Source organism: Chionomys nivalis, chromosome 23 (genome assembly GCF_950005125.1).
Source record: "Chionomys nivalis chromosome 23, mChiNiv1.1, whole genome shotgun sequence".
Classification (NCBI taxonomy): Eukaryota; Metazoa; Chordata; class Mammalia; order Rodentia; family Cricetidae; genus Chionomys; species Chionomys nivalis.
In genome coordinates, this window is record NC_080108.1 from 8,645,902 (window position 1) to 8,673,161 (window position 27,260).

General features: G+C 43.2%; 1 protein-coding gene across 1 annotated transcript; it reads left to right on the top strand.

The window, feature by feature from the left end:
• Window positions 1-5,774: 5,774 nt before the first annotated feature.
• Window positions 5,775-27,260, top strand: LOC130865372 (lysosomal Pro-X carboxypeptidase-like). The gene is made up of 7 exons (XM_057756394.1): window positions 5,775-5,876; window positions 9,310-9,491; window positions 10,266-10,423; window positions 11,360-11,529; window positions 18,912-19,076; window positions 19,998-20,185; window positions 26,366-27,260. The coding sequence occupies exons 1-7, from the start codon at window positions 5,781-5,783 to the stop codon at window positions 26,580-26,582; spliced, it is 1,176 nt and encodes a 391-aa protein (XP_057612377.1). The 5' UTR covers window positions 5,775-5,780; the 3' UTR covers window positions 26,583-27,260.

Below are 27,260 nucleotides of genomic sequence, written 5' to 3' on the forward strand. Positions count from 1 at the left end.
ATTTCCACACGATGAGGCAGGAAGTATCTCTTGAATTCTTCTTTTTTACTGTATTTTAGAAAGAGCTGCCGTGTGTGACCAGAAATGTGCTTCCTTTTCTAGGTCGTGTATGCTGTGAGGCTTTCACGGCATACAACCTACTTTTGCTACATCACTAAGGCAAGTTGTAGAAACGGTTCCAAGTTCCACCTCTGTTGACCCTGGGCACAGCATTTGAGCCCTTTGCGCTCAGCTTGCTTAGAGCAGGGCGGGTTCCATTTTTTCTGCAGTCTTTTCACGCAGTGATTTCTCAAGTGCCCACTGCAGGCCTTGGAAAGGGACCTGTGGGTCTCAGTCTGGACGGCAGAGGGCGCACTGTACCGTGTGCCTGTGACCACTGGGTACTGGAAGCAGCCTCATAGCTGCAGCTGATGGAGGGAAGGAGCCAGGAGGGCGCTGGAAAGTCATGTTGTGAAAAGTCTCTTAGAAAAGACAGATTAAATATTGAATTCTTCACTGTTAATTTCCAACTTCTAAGTAAGCCATTAATTTAATGGGCATCTTAAACAGGTAACTCTTTAAAAATGTTCTTACGCATTCATGGATTTTCATGAATTTAATATTTAAATCGACTATAATGTATATTTCCTTTCTATCTTATTGGTTTTGTGTCCATTGTATTAAGATGTTAACCAATGATAGTTTCTTGTAATTTACTTCTGTATCCGTTAATGTAGCTTTACTAATTTTTGAGTAGGATTTCCTTTTTTGTTGGCCAGTCTTGTAATTTTCTGGTCCCAAATGTCAAATCACTCACCTCACTAAGAAGTTTTTGCTTCTTTTATTCAGTCTTGTTTTGATGGGGGATAGTACTGGGCATGAATCTTGCCACTTAGAATGTCTATTGGTGGGACAGTGGCGGATCCATGGTGTTCCTTGATTCTGCTTTCTTCCTCCCAGAATTCAGTTCTGTCTTCTCCACCTATCTAAGTTCTGGCCTATCAGGCCAAGGCAGTTCTTTATTCATTAACCAATACAAGCAACACATAAAAAGAAGGACCTCCGACACCATCTTCATTTTGAAAAATACTGTGATTTATTCAAAACTTCTAAGAGAATAGATCCTAAGTGCTCTCACTAGAAGAAGTAGTAAGTATGTCAGGCAATGCTTATTTAATTAGTTCAATTTGACATTCCGCAATGTACGCACATTTCAAAAGATGTTGCACACTATATTACCGCAAAAATAATTACCATAATTGTTACTACTGATAAAACCAAATGAAGTTTCAAGTTTTTTTTTGATTATTTAATAATCGTTAATTCCTGTTTATGCTAGCCTGATGACTTTCTTTGACATATGTCTTGTCTGTTTTGTTTCCAATGTAGGTTGATCACTTTGGGTTTTACAACACAAAATCTTTCAAGCAGCGGTACCTGATCGCCGACAGGTACTGGAAGACGTACGATGGCGTAATCCTTTTTTACACTGGCAACGAAGGGGACATTACCTGGTTCGCAAATCACACGGTATGTGGTCCGAGGCACGTGAGGTGGCTTGGACATTACCTGGTTTGCAAATCACACGGTTTGTGGCCCGAGGCACGTGAGGTGGCTTGGACATTACCTGGTTCGCACATCACACGGTTTGTGGCCTGTGGACATCGTGAGGTGGCTTCAACAATTCGCCTTTTACTGTGATGAACTGGAGATGTTTTCTGAGATCGATCACGAGATTTATTTTTCCCTTTGTGGCACTGGGACTTGAACCCAGGGCCTTGCACATTCAGAGTAAGGGTCCGACCAGTGAGCTGTGGCCCTAGGCCTGTTTTCATTTGTAATTTTGAGGCATGGCATGGCAAACACACCCAGGCCAGCTTTGAACTCACTGTAATCCAGGCAGAATGTGAATTTGCAATAATCCTTCTACCTCAGTCCCATAAGTAGCTGGGATTACAAGCCTGTACTGCCGGGTCTCGGTTATTATTATTGTTCTTACTTATGAAGCTATTAAAAAGAAAGAGAAACTCACTAATAATTCTAAAAATAGCAAGTTTGCACAAATGAACAAGTTTACAAAGAATAAATCTATTCAAGAGGCCTCCATGTTCCACTTAATTATAAATGAGAACGACAAAATTCTATTTTCAGAAAACTGAGGTTTTTTTTTTTAAGTTAAAAATCTTGATTTATTGCATATAGAGACTTTTGGTTTTTTTTGGTGTTTTATTTTTATTTATTTTTTAAAATTTTATTTGTATTTTTTCTTTTGGTGCTGGACTTAAGATGAAGTCTCTCTACATGGCCCTGACTGTTCCTGTTCTAAAAATTATTTAGACCAGGCTGGCCTAGAACTCACAGAGATCCACCTGCCTCTGTCTCCTGAGTGCTGGGATTAAAGGTGCGTGCCACTGTGCTCGGCTCACATGGTGTGTTTTGATTATGGCCTCTGCTAGGTAAACAGAAGAGTGGGATTTTTCATGCATTTATTCAGCCTTGTGCATTTGGAGGACGGTATTATATTAAGCATGGAGTCGGTGTCCAATAAATATTTGTTAAAGAGACGAACAAAATGAAAGCAAAAGTGTAAACAAGTGTAAGAAGATGCAAGCGTCATTTCCAGGTGGGGAGGGGCAGAGGTAAAATCGCCGGTGTATTTTAGTCTTCTTCCTGTTCTCTCTGTTCTCTGATGTTCACACGCATTAACACAGTAAGATCCTTAGCTTACCTGTGTTTCTGGTCATCTTTCACTAGGCTTAAATCGGTCAGTAAAATCTAAATTAGAGCACATGAAAACATGACATCCCCCTTCTTAGCACATCAGGTCTGAGAGCAGACAATGTCAATTTTCCGCAAAAATGCAGGCTGAATTATGATAGAGAATATCATATTATCCAGAATGGGAGTGTCTGCCACGGCGCCGGGCTTTTGGGAAGCCACAGAAAATGCTTGCTCGGTCAGGTGAAATAAAGATGTGAATTCTCCTACAGCTTCTGAGTTCCTCATTTGTGATCCCACCCCCATAGAACTGTTAAGAGTCTAACTATGTAGAAAGCAGAAGAAAGGAGATCCCGGACATGGGTCAATGGCAAGCAGGATCAAGACTCACTTCCGGGCAGGCTCCTGCTGTTACTCCGTGAGAAATCAGAACTGCCTCCTCTCTTTTCTCTTCCTTAGATGTGACTTCCCATTTTGTGCCAGAGCCACAGGGCAAGTTCTCCTGTTTAGGACCCATTTTTTAATCTAGGCAGAGAGCTAGTTCTGCCTCCAGCCGACCCCACTGCTGTACAGGCTCCGCAGTGGGAGTTAAGGCTCGCAGGGCGTCTCTGCCCTTAGAAGGGGAAGAATGAAAAGACACTTGGGGTAGGAGCAGGTCCAGACAGTCGACCAGAAAGAGATCCTGAAAGGGCAGATCCTCACCCTCCCGAGTTCAAGAGAGCTTCCTTCACAAACTAAAACCTCACGCTTGCGTGTTCACCTCTGTGTGCAGATTTACCAAGAGATTGCACAGTAGAGACAATGTTAGCCAGATGCCGAAGTTTCAGTTCTTGCTTTATAACTTGGTTGTTTGAATTTGGGTAAGCTTTTAGCTCTACAGTTCAGTCTTCCCGTCTGTTAAATGGGTATAATAAAATATCTCCTAGTACTGTTTTGAAGATTAAATAAAATTAAGGAACCTGTAGAAATCCAGTGTTATGTTGTAGGATATTTGTATACTGTGAAGAAGCATTGCTGTGATTGGTTTAATAAAGAGCTGAACGGCCAGTAGCTAGGCAGGAGGTATAGGAGGGGCTTCTGGGCAGACAGAGGAGGTAGGAGGAGATTATCGAGGAGCAGATGAAATGCCTCCAACAAGTCATGGAGGGAGTCAGGCATACAGAATGAAAGCCACATGGTGAAACGTAGATTAATAAAACCAGATTATTAAGCTTTCACAATTAATAAGAAGTCTCCATGGGTATGAGCATGGAGGTTAAGACCATGAGGGGTTTATCCACTGAGACAGTTTGCCTGAGCTAATGAGAGCTCACCAACTCCAACTGTACTAGGAGTGAACAAGCATGGGATCAAACTAGTCCCTCTGAATGGGGTTGATAGTTGGGGCAGACTGAGGGGCCACTGACAGTGGCACTGGGGATTTGTCTCTACTGCATGTACTGGCTTTTTGGGATCCTGTTTTCTTTGGATATATACCTTGCTCAACCTAGATGTAGTAAGTGGGGGGGCTTGGACTTTCCACAGGGCAGGGTGCCTTGCCCTCTTTTAGGACTGGAGGGGGTGGGTTGGGAGGGTGTGTGGAGGGAGTGGGAGGAGGGGAGGGAGTGGGAATTTGGATTGGTATTTTTTTTAAAGTTAAAAAAAAGAAGTCTCCGTGTTGTTATTTGGGCTGATGGCAGAAAAGACAGTCTGTCTGCAGTGTTAATACATGTAACACATTATTTAGCCCTTTTTGGAAATTAAAAATGCCCTTGAAAAAGCAAATAATTGCTGATTGCACCAGGCATCGGTTCAGTTAAGCTGCTTCCCGCCGAAGCCTGAGGTCAGCTCCACAGAGGTCTTGTTTCCATTCGCAGCCTGGTGGTGTAAGACGGACTTGTGAGTTCCTGTTGCAGCAGGTAGAGGGGTTCTTGCAGCACTCTGTGTTGAGGGGAGATGGACAGCTCTGCTGGGCTGGGGCGTGCAGTGGAGGGTGTGCCTGAGCTGGGTGTGCAGGGGAAGGGTGTGCCTGAGCTGGGTGTGCCTGAGCTGGGTGTGGCTGGACCTGGGATGTGTGACAGGAGTGAGCAGCTCTGCAAAAGAGAAGCGGGGTCTTGAAAACCACAGGTATCAGGCCAACATATCCATTATCACCACAGGTAGCTCTTCTAATCCCTTAGAGATGGCTCAAAACAACCAAAGCCATTTTGAGATTCCTATACCTTGTTAGGGAGTAGTGACTTATCAAACTCCAGCAGCAGCATCAGGAATGACGTGGCTTTAATCCACGCTAAACATTTAATCAGTTGATGCTGTCTGCCTGGGATGCTCTCTTAGGAAGGGTCCAGAGGGCACCATCCAGTCAAGGGAAAGAGGCAGCAAATGAGGAGTGAGCAGCCATGAGTGTGGGAGAGTAAGCTAGTCCAGTGGCCCCGGGTGACTGCTCTGCACAGCAGCCTGCATCCCAGTCTTGGCTCTGCCGCCTGTGTGAACACTGAGCCTTGCGTCTCAGTGTCCGTGCCTGTAAAACCACAGTGCCTGATCCCTGTTTATTGCGCTAATTAGGTGAATTATTACACATAGTGGTTAGAACAGTGTCGGACACCTTGGAAGCGGAAGTTATTAACAGCTGATGTCAGCTAGTTTCCTAACATTTAAGATCAAAAGCCCCAGGGAGTTTGGTGTGAGGAGGTGACATTTGTAGTGCGAAGACAACTAAAACCTAGGTTTTGGTTTTTTGTTTGTTTCTTCATTTGAAACAGGTTCATCATTGCCAGCTCAGGCTGATCTGGAAGTTACTATGTTATATAGGTTGGCTTCGTGCTAACGGCTGGGGGACCCTCTGTCTGTTTCTCTACTGCTGGCCTGCCACACTTGTCTGCAGAACCCATTTTCATTTCACTCTAAGATAGTGTGGTGTGATGTTCAAAGGCACAACAAGGATCACGTATCGGTGGAACACAACACAAATTGCACATTTTTTTTTTCAGAGAACTCTTTCTGGTGTGGTTTAATATCTGTTTTGTATGGTCTGCAAAAGTTCAATGTGATATTTTTTACACCTCAATTTTACTCCTGGATTTGTGATCTCTTCCCAGGGGTTCATGTGGGATGTGGCTGAGAGACTGAAAGCTTTGCTGGTGTTTGCTGAACATCGGTACTATGGGGAGTCCCTGCCCTTCGGTGAGGACTCATTCAGGGTACGTACACATTATTTTTAAGGTTGTCCTTTTTTGGGGGTGGATAGGGCAGGGTCTTCTCATATATCCAAGTGTGTCCTTCACATTTCACGTGTTAGGATTTACGAGTGTGCAACGGACAGTGTGTCTGGTTGTATGTGGGTCTGTGTATTGGTCTTTTGTTTGTGTTTTAACGAATAAAGCTTGCCTGAAGACCCAAGTGCAGAGTTAAGCTACTAGAGGCTTGGCGGTGATGGGACACATCCTTAATCCCAGGACTCAGGGGACAGATGGATCTCTGTTAGTGCACACCCTGGGCTACATGAAATTGATCCAAAAAGAGAACAGAGGTCATGCAAAGGTGATCCCAGCACTTAAGATCCCAGGCCTTTAATCCCAGCACTAGGGAGGTGGAGACAGGCGTGATATGGCTGGGTGAAGACATGAGCTTAATACAGTCTGGGGAGCAGTCACTCTGAGGACAGGGTCAGCCCTTTGGTCTGAACATTGGTAGAAGAAAGAGCTCTTTAGTGACTGGCCACTCTGCTCCTCTGAAGCTTCAGCTTTTGCCCTCTGATAGTTGACTCCGAATTTCTATTATTAAGACCAATTAGAATTCGTGCTACCTTCTGGGATTGAACCTAGGGCTCCATACAGACAGGCAGCCATCTTTCCAACACAACTGCATCCCCAACACTATCCATGTTTTTCCTATTTCTCTTTCTCCTCCTCTTTACTGTTTTTGAGACAGGGTGGCATTACCAGCTCATGTTAGCCTTGAACTCATGATTCTTCTTTGTCAGCCTTCCAAGCACTGGTACTACAGTTATGTGTGCTGTCACCAGTCACTGAAGGTTCTTTTGCTCACCTGGATAGTAATTGGGCATGGGAAAGAATGCTGGTTTCTGGCAGATTTTTCGTTGATTTTCCTTCAATGTCCAAGAGCTACTAGCTATGGCAGCAGCCAGGCAGAAGCAGTAGCAAATAGAAACTTCTAATGTGACAGTCCCTGGCCAGTTTTGGGTTTGGGGACCCTTAGTCCCACGGGTTAAAGACCCCATGCAGATCTTGGGTTCTGGAACCCTTGGCTTTCGGCAGCAGTTGGTAAAACAGCTCTTATCGTAGGGCTTAAAGCCCTTGGCTTGGGAGACTTGAAAATTGTCTGGAGTGCTTCTGGTGGTCCAGACCTTCAGGGTCTCTTCTTTGGACTTTTATCAAACAATCTCTCATCAGTTTTTCATGCTCTGTCCTGGTCTAATTTTGCTTTTCTTCTTGCACTGGCCACTCTCCGGACTCTACTCACCGGCCTCTCACCAGGCATCTACAGCAGTTTATTACTCCTCCTGCCTGGTGCAAAGTGCCTGTTCCAGCAGCAGCTAGCTTCTCTCAAGGCCACCGTGCCCTGGTCAGGGCTGGTCATGGAGTATCATGCCTTCCACATTGTATCGACCAGAACCAAGTCACTAGGTCTAGTGCAAGTATCAAAAAGTGAAATTAGGCTGTAACTTTGAAAGGAAGGAGTGTGAACAAATTTTCAGATTTTTAAAACATCCCTCTTACCTTCTGAGTTCAGTACTACTTCACACTGCAGAGGGAAATGGACCCGCACAGAGAGCCAAGTCATGGAACTTGCCCAGTGGGTTTCCTTTACTCAGGGATCATTGTCTTCCAGGGACACATTGTTTCCCTTCCAGCTTTACAGCTGTCTGCGATCGGCAGCTGAGCTAGTTCCCGCTGGTGCTGTAGTGAATATATCGTCTTTATTTTGACTCAGGATCCTCTTCTCCGTTGTCCACAGGATTTAGTTTGTATTGGAATACATCTTAGATATTTTAAGTATGTCAAGACTTGAAATAAAATTATAGCAGCCACATATTAAGCTTAGTTTCGTATTCCATGACATTAATTGCTAAATGTTTCTATCATTTCTACAACCTCAACGAGGCCTTGAGCAAATAGCATCTCGTGCAAATGGCATTTGGAAAGGAGAACACAGACAGGACATGTGACAGGCTTGAGCAGAGAACAATGTTGTTCCATTGGAAGAACAAGCTGGCAAGTTGTGTTGTGATGTTTGAAATGGTGACGTTTGCAGGATAGGGCCAAGCCAGGGCTGCCTTGCCAGGGAGGTGACAGGGTAGCACTTAAGAGTCACATAGGGTGGGCTCACTTCCCCATAGCCAGCGGTCCTGCTGAAGGAGCTATAGGGTCCTCTGAGGTGAAACTGGGTGAAGGGGCTGGAGAAGGGGAGGGACACATGTCTGTCAGTGTCCCGAGTATTCTCCACTGTCTGCATGGCTGTGGTGACTTCCATGCAGAGGAGCTTGGACCTGGGACCTGGACTTTCCTCAGTTACGCTGCCGGCTCATACCTGCTCTCTTCCCTGTGTCTGACAGTCAGACTGGAGCTCTGAAGTCCTTTCAGGACACTTTCTCCATTTTCCCTGGCTTCTGACAGATCTTTGGGTTTGGCAGTTGTTTCAATTCTTTTTGTAGTTGTTGTGTTTGTGTGAAAACCAAACAACCAGGCTCTGTCCTGGTAGGACTGGTGGACTCCAGGCAAGAAGGAGAGTTATGTTTTCAGGGTCAGATACTTGGCAACAGTTTTGAAAAGTGTTCCAGTGACAATTCCTCTGCAACTTTCTTTCTACTTCAGAAACAAAAATATCCTTCAAACCTCTTTAAGATCACTGACATCCATCCACCCACAAAGCAAGACCTGTGCTTCAGGCTGCTGGCCTGGGAAGGCTATGGCAGAGATGCCTCAGGGCCCATGCCATTCCTCCAGGGGACACCGAGCATGTGCTGGCAAGCCCACTGCCGTGAAAGCAAGCAGACTACGAGCTATGGCTTGACAGTTCCCCTTGGTGCTCATGGGAAATTTCTGCACAACCGCATACTCAGCCATAGGTTGATTGTTGTACCTAATTGTTTTATGTTTGTGACAAAGAAAATGAAGGAGCCTTGCAAATTTAAAATAAACATTATAAACCACATCAAATAGTTTTTTAAATTTCTTGACAAAATCAGCACTGTGGTAGCAGAGTTCGTGTGGTAAAAATCTTTTTTTTTGAAAGAGGTCAAGTTATGCTACTGCTGCAAAGCTGTGTTTAGAGATGTGTTTGGTCTTGCTTTTCGTATTGTATTTTTTCGGTAAATTTAGAGAGAAAGAGACACACACACACACACACACACAGAGAGAGAGAGAGAGAGAGAGAGAGAGAGAGAGAGAGAGAGAGACTGATTCCATTTAACGCAAAATATATTATGTTGTACAAACTCAAATCACTTTTCACGAGTTGTTGAAATCTTGACACCTTGGCTTTCACTGGGCTTTTTGACTCAACTTCCTAGAAACTCTGTTTGGAGAAAAGCTTATCTGCTCCGGATGTAAGCTTTGCCTATGAGGTGACTGTGTCCACATTTACATCTCTGTTCATCCTTCCAACCCTCAGGATGCCAAGCATTTGAATTTCCTGACATCAGAACAAGCTCTGGCTGATTTTGCAGAGTTAATCAGACATTTGAGAAAAACTGTCCCAGGCGCCGATGGTCAACCCTTCATCGCCATCGGAGGCTCTTATGGCGGTGTGCTTGCAGCCTGGTTCAGGATGAAATATCCTCATTTAGTAGTTGGGTAAGTGCATTTATACTGGACTGGAGAACTTGTTTTTTTTTTTTTCTTTTTTCTTTTACCCTCGAGACAGGGTTTCTCTGTGTAACAGCCCTGGCTATTTTGGAACTCACTCTGTAGACTAGGCTGGCCTCGAACTCACAGAGATCCGCCTGTCTTTGCCTCCCGAGTGCTGGGATTAAAGTCATCATGCCTGGCTCTGGCTCCACCAGTACTTTTAATGATCAAGACAAGAGATTCATTCTGGGTAAATTGTTCCATGCTGTTGTATAGATATTTCTGGATCCTCCCATTAAAAGCTATACTATCTTTCCAATCATCTTGTTAAGGCTCAGTTTCCATTCTAATTTATTTTTTCAAATTATTTCAAAATTATAAATAATGTATAAAATATTATAGAATATTTGTATTTGAATTTTTGCATTAGTTCTTATTAGTTATTGTTCTTTTATACAATGTATTTCATCCTTTTCACCCTTTTCTTCCAACTCCTTCCTGATGCATCCCCTCTTCCCGGACTTACACAACTTTGTGTTTTCTCCTGTTCTTCCTCCTCTGAACCCATCAAGTCCTATTTGTACGACCTCTTGGATGTGGAGGGTGGTTGACTTTCGTTGGCCACACTGTTAAAGATACCCGACTCTCCCTCTCCTAGCAACTGCCCATTGCCAGTTCGGCAGGGACTCACACCCCCTCCCCTCTCCAGGCTCGAGCTTGTTGTTGGAAAACTTACTTGAGTTCCGTGTTGTTTCTTCTCTCGTTTCCCTGATAATTCAGAGCTCTTGCAGCTTCTGCTCCTATCTGGCAATTTCAAGACTTGATTCCCTGTGGTGTGTTTATGAAGATTGTAACTGAGGATTTTAGGAAAAGTGGAGAAAAATGTTCGGAGAGCATCCTCAGGTCTTGGGGTGCCATTAACCGACTCTCAAATACGGGTAAGCTGTACCTAAAAGAATGTGTCTTCATAGAGCTTCATTTGTTCAATACTTCCACTTAATTGCACACACACACACACACACACACACACACACGGATTTTTTTTTTGCCTGCACGTATATCTGTGTACTATGTGTGTGCCTGATGTCCACCGAAGTCAGAAGATGGCATCTGATCGCCTGGTACTAGAGTTACAAATTGTTGTGGGGCACCACTGTAGGTGCTGGGAATTGAACCTTGGTCCCCTGGAAGAGCAGCCTGTGCTCTTAATTACCGAGCCATTTTCCCAGCTCCCAATTCCACCTCTTAAGAAGCACGCATTTTGCTAAAGCACAATATTAAATCCTAAAAAGAAGAAAAATCAAAATTTCTGGGCCAATGAATTTCCTGATGCAATTATCACCCACCTCAACAGAGAGCATTATCAGACCCTCAGAAAGCCATGGCATGCTTAGTCACATCAGCAAGCTTGCATGGTCCGTCATTATCCTCTTGCCTCCATCTCTGGTTGATTTCACTTGTTCTTCAATTCTTCAGTAATTGGAATTGTACAGTGTATATCTGTGGGGCTTTGGGCCTGGTATCTTTTGTTCAATGCTCTACGTTAGCTTCATCCATTTGCTTTATGTGGTTGTGTATTCATTCACATTGTTTTATAGTATTCCTGCTTACTTCAAATTAAATAAATATTATTTCAAATTAAAATGGGAAGTAATAAAGCATACTAATTTTGGTAAGTCCCATGATGAAGTTAAATTTGTCTGCCATGGACTTATCAGATTGTATGAAAGCATTTTGTTGAATAGTGCAATAATTCTTGGTGAAGTGGCACAGAAAATTGTATTCTCTGTAATGGAGCATGAAGAATGAGAGATCTCTAAAGATTTATGTTGACTAGGATTTTGCAGTTTTCGGCAATGTCCTTCTGTCTCCAGGCAGTGGTCTACCATGGCTCACCAGAAACTTACACCTATGTACTTCCCTAAACTCTGAGGACATCCAACGCCTGAAAGACTGGATCGCTGAGACCTGGGTGAACCTGGCCATGGTGAACTACCCATACCCAGCCAGCTTTTTAAAGCCTTTGCCTTCTTGGCCTATCAAGGTAACAGGACAATGCCCTGCCCTCGTTTATAAATGACTGTGTGGCTTTCATCAGAAGAAGAAATACTGGTGATGGGGATCTGTGGAGCATGCAATTTGGAACTGATTTTCTGATTGTGTTACCTTGAATGTTTTAGATAACTTTTCTTAGCCTTAGCTTCCTCTTCTGAGAATTGGAGATAAAATACATCGATTATCATATAAGATCAGTGGTTGCTGTTAGTGGAATAATTACCAAATCCAAGGCTGTACTTTGTAGATATAGTTTATCCGATTTTGCGATATATGTTTTATGTCTAAATGTATGCACTACATGGTAGAAACTTGATAAGTGACCTATTTGTTGAAGTGCTAAGACAGTCAGTGAGCTGCTAAGCCTTCTAAACGCTACACACTGTGAAGGGTGATGGCTATGCTGAGCAACAGAGTGGGAATAGCACTACTGGGTACTATTGGGAAGGCATGGCCCCAGGAATGGGCATCCTGGACAAGGCCCTCTTCCCCCTTGAGTTGCCATGCCTTTGCTTGTCAGCCTCAGAAGAACAAGGTATCAGTAACAAATGTTTTCAGTAAGATCCAAACAATACGGACCTGAGAAGTGTAAAGACACCGATTTATAGGTTCTGCAAATGCATAAACACTGTCTTAGTTAGGGTTTCTGTTGCTGTGAAGAGACACCATGACCACGGCAACTCCTATAAAGGAAAATATTTAATTGGGGTGGCCCACTTACAGTGCAGAGGTTTAGTCCATTATTATCATGGCCGGACATGGTGGCATGCAGGCAGGCACGGTGCAGTAGAAGGAGCCGAGCTCTAGATCTTGATCTGATGGCAAGAGGAAGTGAACTGAGACACTGGGCATGGCTCAGGCATGTATGAGACCTCAAAGCCCGCCCCTACAGTGACATACTTCCTCCAAGAAGGCCACACCCACTCCAACAAAGCCATACCTCCTATTAGCACTACTTCCTATGAGCTTATGGGGTCCAATTAGATGCAAGCAACCACAAACAATTAAATAAACTTAAATTCTTTTCTATTTTAAAGACTCTTTTGCCGCCCACATCATTTATTGTATATGTTTGTTAAGTAATCCCTTGTTAAGAACAAGAGTTTTAAAAAGCAAAAGGCAGTTATGTTTTTACAATACTTTAACATCTACAACTAGAATGGGAGCGGGAAAGGAAAATTTCATTAGTTTTGTGCGAGCCAAGTCCCAGCAGCTCTTCAAGTGTCCCACTGCACTGCTGAGACTGTACCTCACTTAAAAATTTATGATTGACATAAGTCTACTTGCTCTCAGAGTTATTTCTCTTTATGTATAGAGTGGACATCTTATACAGAACAGACTGGAAACTAGCATGCATTGAATTAAGATGGATGTTGATAACACAAAGTTGTTATTATTAACATATTATTTTGAGACAAATTACTATGATTTTGAGGCAAAGCTCACTTTGTAATTTAGGGTGATCTAGAACTGTCCATGTAGCACAGTCTGGCCTCAAACTCACCCCCTCTTGCCTTCATTTCTAAGTGCTGGGATTGTAGGGGTGCACCCCTACGCCTGAATACAAAGTTACTAAAAACAGCTGCCATCTCTTTTCTAAGAAAACCTGGATTTAAGCATCAAGCTTACCTCTTTGTATTCTATTGTTCTACAATGTAATAACTACATATATATCATTCCTCTTGAAGAACAAATGAGTTGTTAGATACTGTGCCAAACAGGGATTGGCAGACTCCATATATAAAGAACTCTGTTTTAGGTGTGGTGGGCCTCAAGAGTTTCTGTCAGTTTTGCAACTGAAGCGGGAAAGCAGCCATGGGTAATCCGTGCGTGAGAACGGCCGATCACGCTTTGTTGGGAAGTGCCGGCAGCTGGCTGCGCTTGGCCTGTAGGTTAGTTTGCTGACTCATCATCTAGAGAGACAGACCCCTAGGGAGAGCTCCTTACCAACTTTCATCAGGACTTGGGTTAGAGAGCAGCAGTATACCTACCTGGGCTCTCTGTGTTCCTTCTACAGAGCTTTATTGTTTAGTCTTAAGAGGAAACCACTGTTCCTCCATCCTCTTTAAGGAAGCAGCTGCAGCCGGTGGAGTATCTTTCAGAAGTCTTTTCTGTTTTCCAGTTCAGCACAACCCCCCTTTAAGCACTGTGTGTAAATGATTCGGAAGTTTATTTTATTTTGCAGAATAACTTCTTTTTACCTATAGTTGCCTCTTACTTTTTTAAAAACGAGACCAATTCTTGACATTCTCTTTAATAATTTCTTGCCAAAAATAATTCTATTTTTTTCATTAGTTTTGATTCTATTAAGGGGTTCGCTTTTGTGAACCGGTTTTGTGGAATAGAATCCAGGGCTCGTACACGACACGCAAGCACTCTACCACTGAGCTAAACTTCTAGCCTGATACTGACAAATACTTGATAGCTTATGGAATATATTTATGATTCTGTTTCTTGTCTGGATGCCCTCCCACCCCCCTCCAAAAAGAAAAGACTTAAAAAAACAAACCCTAAACCCACTTCTTTTGCAGTTGGTTCGAGAGCCTCCCATTGCCTGTTTCTTCTCTTTCCACAGTTAGCTGCACATTTAATTTTCACGGATCCCTTTTTCCCATTTTCGCTGCCCCTCGCTCCTAAACCGAGCTTCAGATCGCTTTCTGTTCTCCGCTCATTCCGTTTCTCCTTTCTTGACCCTGTCTGTGCTCTCAACCCCCTCTAATCCCTGAACACTACCCAGCTGGGGACTGCTCTTTCACTTGGACGGTTCCATTTAACCAGAACCCCTCCTCCTTCGGATGCACTTCCTCCTCTTTAAAGGGCTGACAAACAGATCCTTTTCTGAGTCCCTAACTCAGATTTAGCGTCCTGAGATAACCGTTGGGTTGCGAGAAAGAGCAGGCTGTTTCCCATGCTGTCTGCTCCACGTACATCTCTGGAGTATCCTCGGGTAGCGACTAAATGCTGTTTTCCACGTCAATTCAGCGCTCATTCTCCCTAATTTGTCTCTGCACATTGTCCCTATTTGCTTTTGTTTACTGGTAACAGAAGCTGCCACAGTCATGCAGAAATAATCACGGACTTGGCTGGCAGAACACAGGGAGGAAGAGAAAAAGGAAGTAGAAAACCCTCTGTCATTTGACGGTTCGGGTCACATTACAAACCACTATGCCTCTTCTTAGCTTTAAAAGCGCTTTTTAAAGGAGGCTGAAGTTCGTTAAATTCTGTAGTCTTTCTTTTAGCTAATAACCTAGCGAACGTTTTAGCATCTTTAGCCCAGTCTTCTGAGCACGCGGGCACAGCGAAATAGTAAGACATAAAAGGGAAAATCTCTTCCGTTTGTCTCGGTGTTTGATAATGTATGCACCCTCTCTGGGTGGTTTAAGCGGTTTCGACGCATTCTATGAAAGGAGAGCCTTTACTGACAAAACCAATGTGATTATCTGAGGCAGTGGGGCGGTGGGGGGGGGGGAGGGAAAGGGGCGGAGGAGGGGTGGAGTTGAAATCTCAGAGAAAGAAAATCTCGCCTAAAAGCTGAATGTATCCGTTTAATCCTTCTTCTAATGGAGGGACCATACTTTGGAGAGAAGGCTGATCTTTTTTTTTCCTCATCTTCTTCCTTTTTAAGAATTGTATCTTTGTCCCCGCCTGCTATTTCTTTTATTCTGATGCTTAGCCTCCTAGGTACTGGCACCTAAGGCTTTTAAGCAAACCATTATCCTCTTTTTCTTGCCTATGTGTTGGCAAGAAGCACAGACCACATTGGAGTCCAGAATTGCATGAATGTTCTACTTTCTCCTTCTCTTTCATTTGCGTGGCAAAGGTTAGCTTTGTAGTCCAGGCTAGCCTGCAACTTGTGATCCTCCGGTTTAGGCCTCTCTAGTGCTGAGGCCTGCCTTCCACACTTTTTCTTCCCCCTGAACCTTTAAAAACTAGAATTATTAAAGTGAACATCCAATGTTCTTACGAAATTCTTTCTTAGATTTATTTTTTATGTGTGTTTATTTTTTGCCTGAGTGTGAGTAGGTATACCGTGTGCATACCTGATACCCAGGGAGTTCAGAGGAGACAATCAGATCTTCAGGGACAGGACTTACTACCATATGGGTGCTGGGGACCCAACCCAGGTCCTCTGCAAGAGCAACGTGTGCTGAGCCACCTTTCCTGTCTCATAACATTTTTATTTTATTTTAGTCTTGTAATTTTTTTTAAAAAACTGTCCCTTGATGTTTACATTTACTAAGAAACAGAAAATAAATTGTCTATTTGATCCAAGGGGCTGGCACTGAGTCTCCTGTTAATCTGCTATTTTAATTTCTTTTAAACTAGTGTAAATATACTTAAATTTATCCTGTAACAAAATGACTCTAAGTTTTTATAAAAATCAAATAAACTAAAAACATATAAAGATAAAAAAACCAAACAATTAAAAAAGACATGGGTTTATGAAGATAAATGTGGAAGCTGGACCTTGGAACACAGGCTTGTAATCCTAGCTACTTGGGAGGCTAAAGCAAGAAGATTTCAAGTTTGAAGGCATTTTGAGCAACTTGGTGAACTCTCTGTCTCTCTCACATGCACACACAAATACACACAATCAACACACACACAAATACACACAATCAAACACACACACATATACCTTCCCACTCAAACAGACACAGACACGCACGCACACACACACTCCAAACAAAGCTCACAACACACAAACGAATAGCCCGATGCAAGGGATATTTGTGTGCTGAGACTTCGAGAGAAGCGTTTGTCGTGCTGCTGTGGGCATTTTTCCTCGTGTCTAATTAAATCACAGCCCCTCAGTAAACAACTAACAGTGGAAGTGCTTGCCCTGACCGGTTGGCTAATATTTGCAAACTATCAGTGTTGAGTTGAAGTATTCCATGAGGTTGTGCCAAAGTCGATAATGTTTGACTCATAAGTGGTTTCCCTTTGACTTAATATTTATGTGCTCTATACAGATTACACAACTGATTAAAAAGGGCGTGACCGTCTCCCTCTGGATCCCTGTACTGTTGAGCAGTCATGAATTAGTGCAGAGTGGTCCCTTATTACAGCAGGACCTGTTGAAGCTTTGACATTCTAAGTAGCATACAAGGAGACTATAGGGTTTTCACGTGTATATAAAGGCAGCTTGACGGGAGCTAGTAAAGGCGTTACAATGTTTCTCTTTTTTGAACTAGTAATTCCGGTAAGAAGTTACTTTGAAAAAAAAAGAGTAACAATGTTTCAAATGAATAGCCTTTAGGCTTTCTCTGTTGCTCAGCTCCCAAGTCTCACTGCTCCTCTATGGATTGTTTTACATTGGTGGGTGTCCTTCTGACCGATTGGTGGTTAGAACTGGACGCTGTCCTCCCAGGAGGATCTGCCCTCAGAAGGGCAGTGGACCCAGGACTGGCCCTAATCAGGTCATGGAATTTCCATCAGCAGAGGCCACGGCTGTGCCCGAGATGTTCTGGGGCTGCAGAAAACCATGTATTGTTATCTGGTGCCAGCCCCCAGCCACGCTTGTGTCTTTTAAGAGACAATAACTGCTCTTTGCAGAGATGCTATTCATGGGGACTCCTTTTCTTTCCTCAACAGAGGCCCAGTGTTCCTGCTCTAAGTGGGGGGGGGGGGAGGCTAATGCCAGCATATGAGTCAGCCCCACCGGCTGCTGTGCCTTCCAAGAGTTTTAGGTGTTTGTACATCAGCCCTTCTTTTCTCCTGCCTAGCTTACATCATCCACTGGCCTTGTCCACCACACTGCTCGAACAGAACATTTTCCTCTGAATCCACTCTGTAGTTCCCTGCTGGCCTTGGAAAGAGCTCAGTCGGGGCTGAGGGTGTCAGATTCCGCAGGGAGGGAGTAGGGCTCGGTTGTTGGTGATGGGTAGCCCAGTACAGCCCCTGATTGACTCTTAGCATCCGTACTACTGTATATATTTCTAACTGCTGTCTGTCTTAGGGTTGCTTTCTGAGAAAAGTGGTATTGTTAAATGCTAGGTAACTGTTGATGTGCCATGAATAATTAAAGAGTTTTTAGAATAGTAAATCACTGTTTTGACTTTTAACTTTCTGCAGCTGGCATTGTCTATGGCTTCAGGTGGAACAAGTTTGTACTTCCAGTTTTGCTCAGATTTGTTTCCTTATGTACCTCTTGAACATGGGCACAGAGTATACTTATGACCTCATGGTTATCTGGGTATCTTTTCCTTTAAAAATTCACATTTATTTTTATTTATGTGCATGCATATGTATGTGTGTGCATGCATGCGTTTGTGTGCATGTATGCGTGCGTGCATGTGTGTGTGTGTGTGCATGTGTGGTGTGTCTGCTGGTGTACTTACTATGCCTTGCATCTGGAAGTCAACTTGTGGGAGTTGATTCTCTTTTTTCTACCACGTGGATCCTTCATTTTAAACTCAGGTTCTCAGGTTTTACAGTAAGTAGCTTTGGCCATTGATCTATCATACTGGACCTCATAGTTGTTTTTGTTTTTGCTTTTTTTTAAAGTCTGGGTCTCACTGAATAGACGTAGCCCAGGCTGGCCTCAAATTCGCAGAGCTCCACCTGCCTCTGCCTCCTGAGTGCTGGGATTAAAGCTGTGCGCCCTTACACCCAGCTCTCACGGTTATTTTTAAAGGTGTATTTAGTTACTTGGATATCATATTTTGTGATTTTTAAAGGTGTATTTAGTTATTTGGATATCATATTTTGTGATTTTTTTCACATTTAGAATTTCTACAGCTTGCTATTAGAGTCTATGCACAGGTCACCTTCCTTTTGGAAAGCCCTTTTTTTAGGCTCTGAGAAATCTTGCAGACAAAAAAACTATTCACCTGCTGGGGAGATAGAGGCCTCAGTGGGTAAAACACTTGCCTGTGCAAGCATCAAGACGGGAGCTCAGATCTCTGAAACCCACGTGAAAAGTCAGGTGGATGTTATGGCCTGCAGGTCACCCCAGCACTCAGAGGAGGCAACGGACCCCTGGAGCAAGCCAGTTCCCTAGACTGGTCATATTAGTGTTGTCTGGGTTCAATTGAGAAACTTTGCCTCAAGGAATTAGATCAACGGGGTCTTAGAAAGACTCTTGATGCCAACCTGAGCCTCACATGTACCTACACACATAGATGTGTGCCTCATGCGTGTTAATACATACACACGCACCATGAAAGAAGAGAGAGCAGTCCATATTTGCTAATACATGCCTTCTTGAAGTTACATGAAGTACCAATTAATAGTCCATAGAGGAATTGCTATGGATGGGCTGAGGCAATGGCTTGTCTGGTGAAGTGAATCGTGTTTTTGTGTTATTATGCTGTAATTTTTTAAAATTAGTATCGGACTCTTCCTTTGTTTATCTCTCCAAAATGACAGGTCGTGTGTCAGTATCTGACAAACCCTTACATGTCAGATTCCCTGCTGATTCAGAACATCTACCAAGCTCTGAATGTATATTACAATTACTCAGGCCAGTCCAAATGCAACAATATTTCTGAAACAACAATTGGAAACTTGGGCTCCCGAGTTTGGGGCTACCAGGTAAGCATGCGTGGCTCCTGAGACATCTTTCTTTCCGCTGGTACCTATAGTTGTGCTGCAATAGTGACCTAACCTGCATTCACATCTTGACTGCATTCTTTATCTGCACTGTTAAGACTAATGATGATGATGGTGATGGTGGTGTTGTTGATGATGGTGGTGGTGATGAAGATGGTGATGGTGATGATGATGGTGGTGGTAATGATGGTGGTGGTGATGATGATGGTGGTGGTGATGATGATGGTGATGGTGATGAAGATGGTGATGGTGATGATGATGGTGGTGGTGATGGTGGTGGTGATGATGGTGATGATGGTGGTGGTGATGAAGATGGTGATGATGGTGGTGGTGATGATGGTGGTGGTGGTGTTGATGATGGTGATGATGATGATGATGGTAATGATGGTGATGGTGGTGGTGGTGATGATGGTGGTGGTGATGTTGATGATGATGGTGGTGGTAATGATGGTGGTGGTGATGGTGATGGTGGTGATGATGAAGATGGTGATGATGGTGGTGGTGGTTGTGTTGATGGTGGTGTTGATGATGGTGTTGTTGTTGTTGATGATGATGATGGTAATGATGGTGATGGTGGTGGTGTTGATGATGATGGTGATGGTGATAATGATGATGCTTTTCTCCTAAGGTTGCCTTTAGGGTTAAATATGGTCATAAATGTGAAAGAATACTCCTTGCAAAGAAAGAAATACACATTCTTCTGTGAACTTTCAGCCTTGCCTTTCTATGAGAAATAAAGGAGTTGCATGGCTGGGATGTAAAGGGGGCGTGGGGCTGAAGCTCAATTACAAGTTTAGACCCCAGCTTTGCTACACTGATAATGATGCTACTCTCTTTGCTACTCGGCAGCCAGATGATCTTGAAGAGTTCATCTCTTCATTTCTTTTCTTGGTTTGCTTTTAGACCTGCACGGAAATAATTCTGCCCTTTTGCACAAATGGTATTGATGACATGTTTGAGGCCCGTGCATGGGATTTAGATAAGTATTCTGATGACTGTTATAAGCAGTGGGGTGTGAGGCCACGCCCTTCCTGGATCACTACCCTATATGGAGGCAAAGACATCCGTTCACATTCGAACATCATTTTCAGGTGAGTTATGTTGGTTCCAAGAGGAACTTCGGTTGTTGGAGACCACTGCAGAATGACTGAGAGAACAGAATTAGGAAAGGGTGGGACAATAAAACAGCACAGAATGCAACAGTGAGCCCTTTAGGGTTTTCTGGTACAATCTCTACATCAGGAAACAAGACATCTTTTGTTGTCAGTTTGTGCTGTCATTGTTAGGAATTAGAGTGTTAATACTCAACATTGGTTCAACACTTTGTCAGTGCCCACTCTGCAGTCTTCCCCATACTGTAAGGCATGAGGACCTTTAAACTAATTACCTAGAGTCCTCCCAACTCCATTGCAGAAGCCCAAGTAGGTTGATATTAAGGGAGAGTTCTTCCTTGGCCTGTATGCCTACAAACCCACTTGTTCTTTGTCAGTGACTTCAAGAAGCACCGCATTTGATACGGGTTGCCATCAGGATGAGCTGAGTTGGCTCTAAGTACACCTGGCTATGATGTCATAGTTCTCATGTCTGGCTAGGCTGTCCACCCTTCAGTGGGCATGACTGACAGGAAACAGACAGCTTCTTTTGGTTTAATTTCTCTAAATTCTATCCCTCATTCTCAACTGGACTCTTCACAACTATATTAGCCAGTTCAGCTCTGTAAAGTTGTGTCTGGTCAAACAAATCCATCTGCATTCTATCAAGTTTAGAGCATTTGAAATGAGCAAGATTGGAAAGACTGTGGACACTGAAAAAGGTGTCTGCATTAGCCTTTGGGTCTGGCTTAGTTCTGCTGTCAGAAAACACTCACAATTGGGCAGCTTAAAAACGGCATAAACTTATTTCTCACAGTTGTGTCAGCCGTGAAATCTAAAATGAAGGATCTGCCAAGTTCCGTGTCTAGTGAGGGCATGTTGTCTGTCCCAAGATGGCACCTTGATGGTGTAGTCTTATAAGGCAGAAGGCAGGAGAATGGAAAGAAACCTAAATTAGCTTCCTCTAGCTGTGTTTATTTGAGACAGCATTTCACCATATAGCCCTGGCTGTCCTGGAACACGTAATGTAGACCAGGCTGGCCTCTAACTCTAACCTACCTCTGCCTCCCAAGTGCTGGGGCTAAAGGAGTGCATCACCAAGTCTGGTTTGTTTCAGCCTTCTGGTGATAATCCCCATGTAAATCAATCACTTCCCCAAAGGACATGAGTGTGGTGTTGCTAGACTCATCTCAGTTCTAGCAGAGGAGGAAGTACTTTATCAGTGTTTCTCTCTTGGAGATTGTCTTCAGGAACTGTTTATCCCCTTCTTCTAACATCCAGGACTTAAAGTTTATAAGATAAAGACCTTACAATAAACAAAGCTGGAGATCAAACTTAATTAAGTGGAATCTTTATCCTTTGCTTGAATGTTTAATATATGAGTTTTGGTCAAATACAGTCTCTTTTCTTATTGGATTCAGCCACCTCAGATAATTTTTTTTTTGAGCCTGTCCTGGAACTAGCTCTTGTAGACCAGGCTGGCCTTGAACTCATGGAGATCCACCTGCCTCTGCCTCCCTAGTGCTAGGTTTAAAGTTGGGTGCCGCCATGGCTCAGCTCAGATATTGTATTCATACTCGTCGTGAGCATTATCTTCATTTTCACCAGAAGTGGGGCAGATTTTGTGAGAGACATTTTTAGACTAGAGCAGAAGTCGTAGTAGCTCAGTGTTGGGAACGACTTTCTAAGAGAGTCAGTCGTACAGATGTGAAACCAACTTGTCTCAAGTGAAATGACCCATGTTCTCTGATGCTCAATCTTGCCACGTGAAAAATAAGACAGTGACACCTCACAGAGCTGTGATCATGTTTAAAAGAGTTAGCCCAAGCTAGACCTGGTGGCACAGGTCTTTAGTCCCTGCTACTCAGGAGGCTTAGACAACAGGTTTGCCCACTTAACAAAACCAAACAAAAGTTAACTCAGGTAAATACTAAGCACTCAGACACAAACCTGGAAAACACATGTGTGTAAAAAGTAAAATGAAGTCTATTTTCTCTCCAAACTTTATATCGGTATGCTGTTCCTATCCAGCCCAGAAACCACAAGGAGACACACACACACACACACACACGCAGGCATACACACATATAGACACACAGAAACACAGCCACATGCTTATAGACACATAGAAACACAGTTACACACACACACACACACACACACACACCAGTATGGTGGCGGCTTTGGCAGCTGGAAAGTTCAATATGAAATTATCGTTGGATTGAAGATTTTACAGTTAAGATTTGCAGTGAAATTAAGTCAGGTGCAGCTTGGGTGTGTTTGTGTTCTTTTCATAATTAAATACATGGCTTTGGGCAAATTGCTAATTTATGGAATTGAGAAATAATAATGATTATCCAACACAGTTATTTAAAAAACAAATAGATTACTATGGGGGTACGTGCCATGAGGACGGAGGTTTTATCTGTACTGTCTGCTGAGCCTGCTGTGCCAGTGACCACCAGGCACAAGGTGGAGGTACTCAGAAAGTATTGGTTGGGTAGCTGAGACCGTGGTAAATAGTGTCCGTTATAGTCCTACTTTGGCAATTCTTTTCATGGTTTTCTTGGGAGGATTTGGGTTTTCTAAAACCCAGTACTGAGTCTTAGTTATTTAAGTATAAATTCAGAAGAGACCCCATGAAGAACTGGTTAACTAACATTGTTTCTCAGGCAAATTATTGCCAGTGATTATGTGAGGCTGGCTGTTGGGCATTTTACCCAGGTATCTGGAGTCCCTCGGGGAAAACAGTCTCTATCCTGAGATTTCCCAGAGGCTGGGGTAGCTTTCATTGATCTGAACTGAGAAATTCAAGTCCGCGTGCAGAGGAGGTCTCTGGGCAACTCCAAACACTGTTGCTAAGTGACCAGGTGCTGCAGATGACCTTTCAAAGCAGATGCAGTTTGCTCTTCACGTGGCTGCAGCGACTTTTTGTTTTGCAAATGCTAGAGCATTTCCTGACTGGGTTGAGCCTGTCAAACTGGGGCGGTGATAAAGGCTGTTTGTTCTCCCAAGAGAAGCCAATCTTTTATTTTTAACTATACCAGTAAAGCCTGGTTTTGGAATAACATTTTTTTCCCCTGAGAATATTAACAAGTTAACAATTAAGCTTTTTTTTTTTTTTTTTTTTTTTTTTGAGAAGTACATGATGGAGAAGGGAATTTAAAGTTCTATCTAAAACACATTTCCACTTCACATGCCTGAATGTTTATTTTCTAATTCAATTTGTGCAGTGCCTTTATCTAGAAAAGATTGATAGGGTTAGCATTCTGCCTAAATTTATATAAGAAACACTTTGAATCCATTTTCATGATTTGTGGACCTCCTGGAGGTATTATCCGTCTCCATGCTTACAGTATATGATAACAATTATAAGAACTGGACATTTGTCTGGTATGTTATAGTTTGTGCCATATTTTCATACGTATTATTCAGATTTGACCTCACAACATCTGTGTGAGAGAGACTTTAAAAAAAATTTCTTTTCAAACTTGACATCGAAAGAACAAATAATCCAATAAAGAAATGGGGTACAGATCTAAACAGAGAACTCTCAACAGAGAAATCTAAAATGGCTGAAAGACACTTAAGGAAATGCTCGACATCCTTAGCCATCAGAGAAATGCAAATGAAAACAACTCTGAGATTCCACCTTACACCTGTCAAAATGGCCAAGATCAAAAACACTGATGGCAACTTATGCTAGAGAGGATGTGGGGTAAAGGGAACACTCCTGCATTGCTGGTGGGAGTGCAAACTGGTACAGCTACTTTGGAAATAAGGAGATTTCTCAGAAAATTAGGAAACAAACTATTTCAAGACCCAGCAATACCACTGTTGGGTATGTACCCAAAAGACGCTCAATCATACCACAAGGACATGTGTTCTACTATGTTCATAGCAGCATTATTTGTCATAGCCAGAACCTGGAAACAACCCAGATGCTCCTCAACCAGAGAATGGATAAAGAAAATGTGGTACATTTACACAATGGAGTACTATACAGCAGGAAAAAATGACGTCTTGAAATTTGTGGGCAAATGGATGAATCTTAAAAAAAAAACAAACAACATATTGAGTGCAGTACCCCAGGCCCAGAAAGACAAATATAACATGTACTCACTCATAAGTGGCTTTTAGACATAAAGCAAAGAAAAACCAGCCTACAGGCCACAACCCCAGAGAACGTAGACGACAAAGAGGACCCTAAGAGACTTACATAGACCTACATAGGAAGATAAAAAAAGACAAGATCTCCTGAGTGAATTGGGATCATGGAAGTCACAGGAGAAGGTAGAAGGGGAGGAGGTGGAAGGGAGGTGAGTAGAGAAAAATGTATAGGTCAATAAAAACAATAAAAAAGAAAATTCTTCTCTATAGTATGCATAGGAATTGAGGTTCCCAGAAGTCAAGCAGCTTAGTAAAAATTTAAAACTTATACTGACATCCTGATGTTCTTCCTGCTTCCACACACACTCGTAGTGGGCTTGTCTTGCTCACTTGTGTGGACTCTGCTCTTCTGTGTCAGAAAGTACTGAAGAGGTCATGTGTTTATGAGCCTGCACACATGTCCTCACAGATCTCCATGGGAGACGTTCACTAAGAGGACACAGATAATCTGACAATTTCCATAAATATTTGTTTGGCTCCTTCTATGAGCCGCACCTGGTTCTAGAAACTAGGGACCGAGCAATAGAAGAACCCCAAATCCCCAACCTTGTAGGGCCCTGATTTGATGGGCAATAAAACAAGGCCATGTTAGCAACTATACAAAAGAGAAGGAAAGGTAAGCAAGGGAGGGGTTGATGAAGTCTCAGAGGAGGGAAAGTGTCAGGAATACAAGGAACACATACATACACAAATGTATACACATGCATACACACACATGCACATACATTTATGCACATATACATGCATACACATATACACATTTATGTAGGCACACAATGCACATATATACATGCATAATGTACATTCATACACATACATAAATGTATACACATACATTCACACATATGCACTCATATAAGCATATATACATGCATACACATGCATGCCCATACACATATATACACTTGCATATATGCACATACAGACATATACATAACATATACACGTGTTCACACACACACACACACACACACACACACACACACACACACACACACCAGGAACACCCTTGCCAGGTGGCAAAAATCACCTAAGGACAGAACCTTGCTAGTCGCAAGCTGGTGGGGAACCCTACTCCAGAGGAAGGAGCAAGGACCAAGGACATCTTGTGGCTGGAATGTTCTTAGTGGCTTAATGAGGGAGGCACTCACTCAGATAAACTTATAGAGACCACAGAGCCTTGGGTAATGCAGAAGCCTGCAGGTTCTAGAAAATACTTGAAATTTGACATTGAATGAGATGGGAAAACTGGAGTACTTTGGCCAGTGTTGTTGTTCACACTTAGGTTTGTAAGCAATCATTTACGAGAGCGAAGCACACTGAGAATTAAAACCAAAATAACCAGTGAGTACCACGAGTACTTCCATCAAATCTGATATTAGTGCATTCCTTTTCAAAATAGTCTTAAATCTCCCCCTAGTCCTATGTTGCTCTCTTCTGCATTTATAACAAATACTGTAAATAAAAAAATCAGTGAAGTTTCAGTGCGTTGATATGTGCATCCCCCCTCCTCTGAGTAATTTGCAAACCTGTGACCTGCTCCACCTTTTGAAAAGCCCCTTTGAGCAGGAGGTTGTGTCAGGATGGATATGTGAAGATCTTCCGAGGCTCTCTGGTGGCGGGCGTCACAATATTTATATTTATTTGTATATTATATTTATACACAGGTCATTTTGTTGCTCATCCAGTGTTGTTAGTGTTTGTGCATTTGGCATGTGGCTCAAGAAAATTCTTCATCGTCAAAACTGACCTAGTAAAGTCAGGAGACTGGACACGCCTAATCAAGGTTAAGACGTGAGGTCCGCGGATTCAGCCTTCCTTGGTTCTGTGTTTTGTGGAAATGGCATAAAGCTTAAGCACCAAGAAAAATTTTAATATGACAAAGTGGACCAAACCTCCCAAATTGTTTCTATTTTCAGGTTTATGCCTAAAGAATGCTTCTCATATTTTATTTGAATGTGCTCATAAAGAACTGACAGCCTTAATTTTGCTTGTTCCCCTCCCTGGCAGCAATGGTGACCTGGACCCGTGGTCGGGAGGTGGAGTCACTGAAGATCTCTCTGATACACTGGTGGCGGTCAACATCCCAGAGGGGGCCCACCATCTAGATCTGCGATCGAGCACGGACACGGATCCGCCGTCCTTACGGTTAGCCCGCACAGTAGAAGTCAAACACATGAAGCAATGGATCACGGATTTCTATGGCAATTACAGAAGGCTGCCCTGAGCAACTTAAAAAAAAAAAAAAAAAGACTTTTATTTTCTTCTTTTATGTTCGCTCCACCCACATACCCATTCAGTTGATTTTTTTTTTATATGTAATTACTTTCTCTCGTTTGTCAATATATGTGTTGGGCCAAGGCTGAGACAGAAGAGAGTGACGGGGCGCGCACAGCCATCCCACCCAGGTGACTGCTCCGTCCTCATTTCTTTGTGTCACTCCCCAGGAAGAACGTCATCACGGCGGCTCTCCTGCCATCAGAACTGGCATGGTTCCTGACTGTCTTTCGGCAGAGGGAGAGCCGCTTTTCTCACAAGCGGGGACGTGTCCTTGGTTTTGAGGTGGTCGTCTCTCTGGCCCATTGAGAGCCCCCATTCCTGGCACCAAAGGAAAAGCAGAAGCTGGGCTAGAAATGCTGCCCCTGCAGCTGGTGGGCTGTGTGGTGCCAATCCAGGAAACGGGGCGGCTTCCTGTGAGCTCCATGGCAGCCTTTGAACTGCGCTGCAATAAAGACAGAGGCAGACCTACCTGTGTTTTGCTCCCGTCTCCTCCTCCGCTGGGGGGAAGGCAGTGTGCCTGGGCCTACTGCCTTTGCAAAGTCCTTTCTTTTTCTCTTTCCCCCTTGGCAGCTTTCTTTAGTTCTGGATATTTGCCACCGTGGTACTGCCAGGAAGAAATCTGGCT